General features: G+C 34.1%; 1 protein-coding gene across 1 annotated transcript; it reads right to left on the bottom strand.

The window, feature by feature from the left end:
- Positions 1-2,712: 2,712 nt before the first annotated feature.
- ptrh1 (peptidyl-tRNA hydrolase 1 homolog) lies at positions 2,713-7,124 on the bottom strand. The gene is made up of 5 exons (XM_051108867.1): positions 6,700-7,124; positions 4,432-4,651; positions 4,234-4,333; positions 4,093-4,138; positions 2,713-4,015 (listed from the first exon to the last, which is right to left on the bottom strand). The coding sequence occupies exons 1-5, from the start codon at positions 6,871-6,873 to the stop codon at positions 3,755-3,757; spliced, it is 801 nt and encodes a 266-aa protein (XP_050964824.1). The 5' UTR covers positions 6,874-7,124; the 3' UTR covers positions 2,713-3,754.
- Between the last annotated feature and the right edge of the window lie 2,928 nt (positions 7,125-10,052).

The following is a 10,052-nucleotide window of genomic DNA, read 5'->3' as shown; positions in this document are numbered from 1 at the left end:
CTTACCTAGCTGAGATTAACCGAAATAAATCATACAATATTATCAATTAATTCGTTCCGGCGAAATATAAATTAGCAATAGTCATTCACAAAATAATCGAGGAATGTGCTGCTCTGTCGATGTGCTCGCGGATCATTAGGAGGTTGTGCTGCACCATCACTAGACACTTTCTTCAGAAGCCACTGAGGCAGCGATTCGCCATGTCTGCACCTGTGAGATGTTTCTGATCAAGTATGGAAGACCAAAAAACGAGCAAAAAAAGAGAAACATCCTGATGTGCGTCAAATTCCTCCAGAGGTCTCGTTCCGCGGTGCTACGGGTCTCCAACTTCAATGCGCAAAATAAATAAAGTTCTTCAGCGTGTTCGAGACGCGACGTGCGTGACCCTCACAATGCACGTTGGTGAGGATCGAAATTCATTTATACACAGCCTTTTATCACTCCCATCCAGGGGACTGTTGTAAATGAGGAGCAAAACACACTGGCGGCGTTTTTGGCTAAAGGATGCGCGGAGGCTCGCCTGACAACTGCGCAGCTTTCTAAATAAACGGCGAGGGCGAGAGTGGGGTCGGTGGACGCTTGGTACGAGATTTGAATAACACACCAGTGAGTGATAAATGGCCATTGTGGTGAGAAGGGGATGAGTATCCACTGTCTCAATCGGCGTACTGACCAACAGCTGCGCTGGGACCAGCGACCTCTTAAAGAAACAACACTCTATTTTTTGCCCATTGCAATTACAATCCAACAGTGTCTACAGTGGCATTACGCATTGTGTCCTCGATGACGTTTCCCTTCTCTCAAAAGCCACTCGTGTAAGGGATTACCTGGCACTTTACCACAAAGGCATCGTTCATTAACACTTCATGAGTAAAATGTTTTTACAAGCTGAAAATACTAAAGTATAGTTAAATAACAATTGCGTATAAAAATAAGAACCACTGTAAATATTTTCATTCGTATGACAGGTTTCTAAACGTATTTTCTACTTCTAATTAAAAAAAAAAAAATCAAGGTAGGTTCATTTCTCTATACCTTCCTACAAAAAAATCTATTGAACATTTATATTGGTATATTTCTCAGGAAAAAATACAGGCGTTTCATGTAAGGCTTTAATTAATAGGCTTATAATCAGGAGACGAAACCTTTTTTTGGCCAACAAATACTGTGTTGTGTAATTTTATATTATTGTTTTAACTATTTTCAGAATTCACCAAAAAAGATAAAAAAAAAAAAAAAAAAAAAGTAAAAAAAAACTAAAATGAGTTTAAACAAAAAAACACTCATTTGTGTGAAATGACTGAGATCTAGTTTAGGCATTGTGTGTTAGGAGGTATTACTTTAAATATTTTTGTAAAACAGGAAAGACCCCCTAGGAGGCTTAGAACATTACCCTGAATAAATTTGCACTTTTATGTGAGCTGTGTGTCCAGCCGTGCCAGTAACCTCTGACCTTAAGTATTGTTTGAGCTGAGAGTGGACCAAGAAATCCTGACCATTCAGAGAAGCTGGGAATGGTCCATTGTAAAGGTTTGCTCAGGGAAAGAGTATTTGTCAGGGTAGCTGGAATGTTGAAAATCTGCTGCAAGTGATATTGTCTTTGAAGTGTTTTTTCTAATACCTCTCTTATCTTCATATGGCACAGCTTTGATTTGTAGTACTGCTTTCAGCTGAATGCTATTATTATTTTACTTTCTGTCCATGTCTCTTTTTAATCAGTTTATGAGTTGGAACCTAATTTAATAATTGTGCTTAGCCCAAAGAAGAATTATGACATGTTTAAGTAATACAACTTTTTGCCTAGACAGCCTATAAAGAGCTGGCAGAAAGATATGAAACACCTCCAGTGTATTATATATGCACTATATATGAGTTGCACTGATTGTGTTTTGTCAATGCAGTGTTCATTCATTATTTGACTAAATAAGTGATTCATTCAGAACTACAAAACCATTGTTCATATCACTATAAAATGTCTACTGCAAAAATGTTAAATACTGTTTTTATTACATTTATATTAACTGATTAAATAATATATTTATAATGAGGTTTAGTTATAATTTGGTCAAATGCTTGTATTTAGATTTTTCTTTCTAATTTAATGCAGCATTTTCATTGCAAATTATATCAGCATAATTAAAAAATGTAATTGAAAAATTAAATTAAGTGAAAAATGTCACTGAAAAATTTAATTAAATCTCAGTGTTGTAGTTTGCAAGTTGTCTTTGATGATAGCAGCACTTGAGCTACATGAACTCCACAAGTTTATGTCCTTTACAATTTGAGATGATCCAAAAAGCATCTGGAGCTTCAGTGGAAGAACATCTCTATAGTCTCTATAGTCAATATAAAATGTTGCTTTATTTATTTATATCATGTTTGTTTGTTTTAAAACAAATACTTTTTTTTTTTTGTTTAAAATGCATTTAAAATGGATTTAGCAGATGCCTTTAACCAAAATGACTTATAAAATATAGAGAGGAACAAAACAGATTTAAGTCCTATTTTTCAGCGTATTCTCATATGTAATATTCAATAAATTTCTGAAGTAACAGTTCTCTGAATCACAAATGTTTGAAGTGTTTGGGAACCGCTGATTGAACATAATAATGGGGAAATATTTTTAAAAAGCAAAACACCACTGAATAATGAATAAATGAATAAATCTAAAAATACCCAATCACATAAAATGACACTATGGAGATCATAGTGAGGTCAGTCTTGTCCAGGTTTTAAACCAGGGTTTTCCAACCCGTTTTTTCACACTGACACAAAGTTATGTGAAAACATACTGATATTTATTGTAATAATAAGCTTTCAAAATTTCAGTACATTGCATTTCTGTTATTTATTTTCTTAGGGTTATTACACTACTAGTCAAAAGTGTTTAATCAGTAAGATTTTAATGTTTTTAAAGAATTCTCTTCTGCTCACCAAGCCAGCATTTATTTGATGCAAAATACAGCAAAATCAGTAATATTATGAAACATTTTACTATGTAAAGTAACTGTTTTCTATTTGAATATATTTTAAAATGTAATTTATTTCTGTGATCAAAGCTACATTTTCAGCATCATTGCTCCAGTCTAGCATTGTAATATGCTGATTTGCTTTTCAATAAACATTGTTTAAAACACAATATTTAAAACAGTTGAGTACATTTTTTCAGGACTGTTTGATGAATAGAAAGATCCAAAGATCAGCATTTATCTGAAATAAAAAGCTTTTGTAACATTATACACTATACTGTTTAAAATAACATATTTAGCAGGGATGCTTTAAATTAATCAAAAGTGATGATAAAGACATTTATAATGTTACAAAAAAATTCTATTTCTGATAAAAAAAACTGGTAATATGCATTTTAAAATTATATTATTTTAATTATCAATTTGACATGTTTTGTTGTTGTTTTTAAGCATTATACATTTTTTTTTTTACTTTATTTAATACAGCATTGATATTCCTATTACAATTTGATGAATTTTCTGCAGTTCCTGCAGGAACCTCTAGGGGTTTGCAAACCTAAATTTGGAAAAAAAAACATAATATACCCAATATACTGAACTTCAAAATATGGCAGAGACCTAACAAAGCTCAAGTCCTTTAGTACAGAGTTATCAAAAATTACTATGCATTTAAGTCAGTTTTGGTTTTGTCCTTCATGACAGAGTCCTTCCCTCTTCCTCTTAACAAAACTCAGCTCCTTCACAAAATAAATTATTAGTTATCAAAAGTGTGTAGTAACAGGAAGTCAGCTCTGTTTCTGCTCTTCTGTGGTGTCTTGAGGCGGTGAAAGTGTCCTTGCTTTATTCTTGCGTGCCGCTCTTCTTCCCTCTGCTGGTGAAGTCTGGGGTTGCAAGTCTGTGATATATGTCAGCAGAACATCTACACTCTGCTTCATGACAGAGTCTAGAACTTTTTGTTCCTCTTGTGAAAAACGTCCCAAAACATAACGGTCGACAGCCGTTTTACCTGACGGTCGCCCAATACCAATGCGCAACCGTGGCATCACCTGCGAGAACAATCAGCATGTGTTGTTATAATCTTTTCCAGCAGATGTATTGCTCTATAAAATATTTGCTAACTTACATCAGTTTGAAGGCAGTCCACACATGATCTTACACCATTGTGACCCCTGAAAATATGGATCAATTACAAATAAACTCAACATACATATTAGGAAGAAAAGAAAATACTGAAACAAAAATCTGATGAATAGTTTTAATTTACCTTGCACTTCCACCATGTTTAATGCCGAATTTCCCTAGAGGTTTGTCAAGCTCATCATGAATCAAGAGAATATGTTCAGGTGAAATGAAATATTTGCTAGCTGAAAAAAATAAAGAAGAAACAATTTCATATTTCCAAAGACTGATAACAGTGGAAAAGTATTACAGTGTTATTATAGCACAATTCAATGCGTCACACCTGCTTTTGCCACACTCACGCCATTGACGTTCATGAGCAATTTGGGTCGAAGAAGAACCAACTGGATATCCTCAAAATGTGTCACAATGACCTCCCCGGAAACTTGTCTGTCAGACCTCCAGCTATCCGGCGTTCCCAAACGTTCAGCTAATGTTGTGAGCACAGCCATACCAACACTATGTCGAGAGCCATTCATGCCAGGGTTTCCGAGTCCGACAACCTGAAACAGCAATACACTATGTGATTCGGTTATAGATTTATATACACACTTAATTCATTAGTTAGTTCCTTTTTTACTCATATATAACGACTCATCAGAATGGCCACTTTATAGTTTAATATAATCTTCTACAACCCCAAATCAGAAAAAGTTGGGACAGTATGGAAAACGCAAATAAAAAAAGAAAGTAGTGATTTCTAAATTTACTTTGACTTGTATGTCATTGCAGACAATATGAACATAAAATATGTCATGTTTTGTCTGGTCAACTTCATTTCATTTGTAAATATACGTCCTTTCCTGTCATTCTGACCCGCAACACATTCCAAAAAAGGTTGGGACAGGAGCAATTTAGAGCTAGTAATCTGGTAAACTGGTTAAACAATGATGTGATTCCAAACAGGTCATGTCAACAGGTGATTGTAATTATGATTTGGTACAAAAGCAGCATCCAAGAAAGGTCTAGCCCTTTAGGAGCAAAGATGGGCCGAGGATCGCCAGTTTGCCATCAAATATGTGAGAAAATTATTGAAATGTTTAAAAACAATGTTCATCAAAGAAAGATAGGAAGACATTTGGATATTTCACCTTCAACAGTGCATAACATAATCAAAAGATTCAAGGAATCTGGAGGAATTTCAGGCGGCACTACATCAAAAATTGTCATTCATCTATAAGCGATATCACCACATGGGCTCAGGACTACTTTGGCAAACCTTAGTCAAGTACCACAATACGTAGTTACATCCACAAATGCCAGTTAAATCTGTACTGTGCCAAAAGGAAGCCCTATGTTAACAGTGTCCAGAAGCGCCGTCGACTTCTCTGGGCTCGGAGGCATCTGGGATGGACCATCACACAGTGGAAACGTGTACTGTGGTCAGATGAATCAGTATTTCAGGTATTTTTTGGGAGAAATGGACGCTGTGTGCTCCGGACCAAAGAAGAAAAGGATCATCCAGACTGTTACCAGCAACAAGTCCAAAAGCCAGGGTCTGTCATGGTATGGAGTTGTGTCAGTGCCCTTGGCAAAGGTAACTTGCACTTCTGTAATGGCACCATTAATGCTGAAAAGTACATAGAGATCTTGGAGCACAATATGCTGCCTTCAAGAAGACATCTTTTCCAGGGACGCGCATGCATTTTTCCACAAGACAATGCAAAACCACATTCTGCACACATTACAAAGTCCTGGCTGCGGAGGAAGAGGATACAGGTACTTGACTGGCCTGCCTGCAGCCCCGACCTGTCTCCAATAGAGAATGTGTGGCACATTACGTGTTTATTTTGAGGAAAAAAAAAAATCATGAGGAACACATTAAATAATGTGCTGTTGTATTGTCTGCAATGAAATACAAGTCAAAGTAAATTTAGAAATCACTACTTTCTTTTTATTTGCGTTTTCCATACTGTCCCAACTTTTTCTGATTTGGGGTTGTAAAATGTTTATTGTGTTAAATGACTAAAGTTGCTTGTAATATAAACAATGTTACTAGATGGCTAACAAATGGAATACTGCCCTTACAAAAATTAACCATGGTTTTACTACAAATAAAGACAAAAAACCCACAAGATTATTGTAGTTAAACTATGGGAACCACAAATTAACCATGTTTTTGCTACACTAGCTATAGTTTAACCATGGTGGTACTTATAGTAAACGTGGTTACACAAATGGTAATAAAATATGGTTATTACACTTTAACTACAATAAAACAATGGGTATATTTAAGTTAGTGTGGTTATATAAGTAATGATATATTTATTACTGTAGATACCTGTCACTACTGGGAAAGCAACTCTCAAATAAAAAAATACTAGTTTGTATGAGTACACGTGCAGTGATCAACTAAAAATAGTCTAATAGTCTACTGTAAGAATTAGCTACTAGAATATAAAATAAGTACTTTAACGAACAACTGTGTAGTGATATTGAAAAATACACTAGAAAACAGGGACTAGTTACAGGAATCTATTTTTAAGGAACACAGGTTAAAACAGTTTATCATAACATGTTATAATAATACGAAGTAAACTATCTGACGTACCATTTTCCTTCTATTACAGGCAGCTATCGTGTGTCCAGCCATCTTCGGCGATGGCAGCGCGCTCATCAACACTCGATTGATCAGTTTTGTTATCATCCGCCTTATAAGAGCCATTGGTAGTTTGAAAGCTTTTGTCACAACCGCCCAGATGTCACGCACCTTGGTGTTACTCATTGTGAGTCATCATGAGGTTAAAGTTTCCATACTGTTACACTGTTTCGAAGGCGACTTTCATCAGACAGATCTCAAATGGTGGAATATATTACGGATAAGCTTATCTCCAAAAGCACAGCTACGGCAATTTATATAACAGTATAACCTATCAAGCATATAAATAGATTTGAAAACGTTTCGTTTGCGATACGATTGCGATTCATTCGTGTGAATCAGTGGACCCTGTAGACAAGGACCTACGCGCTCTCTGATCCACGTGTAAAGCGAGATGCCAGATTTCACTTGTAAAATCCCCCTTAACGAGCACATGATCATGGGAAAGTGTAACATTTGCTTCGGTCAAACCCGCAGCGATTTAAAATATATGTCAAAATGAAACAATAAATGATGTAGGTGGTGATATCAGTTTGTGTCTTAAACCATTTTAGAAATTGCATTCATATACGTGCTTTCATATATTTGGCAACGCTAGGTCGACTGACCATAGAGAAGCGAGTTTTTAGTCATTACAAACCCATAGCGCCATCTATCTTGATAGTGGAGAGAAGCCTTTTACATACAGGCATGTTATACAGTATAAATATTTAATGCATATAGATATAAATGAATATAACGAATATGTCTGAAATTTTCATCTCACGTAGGCCTAGGAATTACTGAATAATAACCCCATGGTTTACAATAAATTATCACCCTCATGTTGTTCCAAACCACTAAGACCTTTATTCATATTCAGATCACAAATAAAGAGATTTTTATTGAATTTGAGATCCCGATAGGACCCGATAGGAGGATCAGAAAGCTCTTGGATTTCATCAGAAATATATTTGTGCTCTGATGATGAATCTGAGGTCTTACAGGTTTGGAACAACATGAGGGTGAGTAATTAATGACAGAATTTAATTTTTTTGTGAACTAACCCTTTAATGACGTTTTTATCTTTGGTCTAATGTGGCAAGTAACGGTTATCGCCTAAAAATGTTATTTTTAATGAATTTTGTATGTTTGTAAGTGTCCACAGTTCAGTGGCTAAAATTTATGTAACAAGTTGTCATTTTCAAAGTATGGTTGAATTACAGTTATGGTCAAATATGGCAAATAAAAGTTTAATTAAAATACTGTGTTTGTGTTTGTCATTTAATTTTGTTATATTTATTGTAAAGTACAATGGTAAATACAATTAAAAATATATAAGTAAAAAAAAAAAGTAAATATAGGATATTTGTATGTACAAAATATAAATTAAATCTCAATTTTTTGTTTCGGATTTACTATTGAATTACTATTGCATTGCATAAAGATTTTAATTATATTTACTCAATTTTATTTAAAAGATTAATTAATCGAATTAGTTGAATCTACTTAATTTGTTTAGTTACATTTACTTGATTCTTAAAGTATATTTCAATGATTTCACAACTTTTAAATTTACTTAATATTTTTCAGTGTAAAAATGTTTCACCAAAAAAATAGATCATAGTAAATAGTTTATACAGTGTACATTTTAAAATTACCACACGGTCTTACTGTATCGTTTCACTTTAAAATAAAAACAATATTTTTTACTCACCAGTTCTAAAAACTTTAATGTGTTTTCAAATCAAACAGACAAATAGACACCAAAAACTATGATGAAACATCTGTATTTTCTAGAGAAACAGTTAAACGGTTAAAAAACAAAAGTTAGCTCACAGAATCAGTTTCTGTTTTTGCATTCCTTCTGTACCTTCTGCACTTTTTATGTCTATAATAATTAAAATAATAATAATAATAAAATACAATTAACCTCAAATATGTTTAAAATTACTAAATGCCACAAATTACTAATTAAGAAGAACTGGAAATTACTATTTAAAGCTGTAAATGAAGTTCAGAAGTAAGTTTAGAAGAACTGATTCAGAAGAAAGAGCTGTTATTCTAAAGATATTATGCTTATTTAATAGTGTTAAAAAATGTGTACAGATAAGTGTACAAAAAGCATTATTGTGTTGGTGTGCAATATTGAAATTGAGGAGGCAGACATTTTCTCAAATTAAATGCTAACTGATGAACAAACTGTGTAGGCTGGCAGATTTTAAACTGATACCTGTAATTTTAAATTATACATTCAGGAGATTAAGTTTTTATTCACATATGAAGAAAAATATGCAAATATAGATTAGAAAAAAATATTATCAGATGACTGTCAACCACAACAAGGAACTTTTAAATTATTAAATGCAAATGCTCAAACCACCAGCGTCTCTCTGTCGGCAGAATCCGCAGGTGTCTTGTTGGGTCCGGTCGGAGGGGAGGACTGCATCATGTCCAGTTAGAGTCAGGTGTGTGTCACCCCATCATCATCTTCTTAAACAGTATTTACAGGAGAATTGTCTAAAGACAGACAGGAATGCGGTCTGTCTGGGACACTGAACCCCAGTTTGCGGTGAACTTCTGAAAGTCTTGTTTGACTGAGGTCGTCACAAGGTCACTGGGTCAAGTGTGCTCTGGTTGTTTTGATCATGTCAGTTACTGGGCTGCACTTGCCAGACTGAATGCATGTGCGTCTGTCTGCACCTATCAACATTTAAACATTGTAAGACCTCTGAGACTATGTACCTGACACCTTTTCGACCAAAAACTATCATGCTGTAATGTGTCACTGACAGTCGCCTGTGCTATACAGTTCAAAGAACACTGCTTGACTTTTTAGCGGGGGATACACATTATTTGTAACCTGTGATAGTTTTTTCAGGATTCTTTGATGAATAAAACGCTTAAAAAACAGCATTTATTTAAAACAGAAATATTTTCTAACAATATACACTACTGTTAAAAAGTTTGGGGTCAGTACATTTTTATTCTTTGATTATTTTTGAAAGAAATTAATACTTTAATTCAGCAAGGATGTGTTAAATTGAAGACTTATATTGTTAGAAAAGATTTATATTTTGAATAAAAGGTAATAACTTTATTCATCAGAGAATCCTGTAAGGTTTCCAAAAAAGTATATGGCAGCACAGCTGTTGCCAAAATTGATAATTCTAATAATAAATCAGCATATTATGAAGACTGGCATAATGGCTGATGAAAATTCAGCTTTGCATCAGAGGAATAAATTATATTTTAAAGTATATTCAAATAGAAACAAGTATTTTATATTGCAAAAACATTTTGCAATATTACAGTTTTTTCTGTAT

Source organism: Labeo rohita, chromosome 5 (assembly GCF_022985175.1).
Source record: "Labeo rohita strain BAU-BD-2019 chromosome 5, IGBB_LRoh.1.0, whole genome shotgun sequence".
Classification (NCBI taxonomy): Eukaryota; Metazoa; Chordata; class Actinopteri; order Cypriniformes; family Cyprinidae; genus Labeo; species Labeo rohita.
The sequence above is the reverse complement of the archived record's forward strand: the minus strand, read 5'-3'. Positions and strand labels throughout refer to the sequence as shown.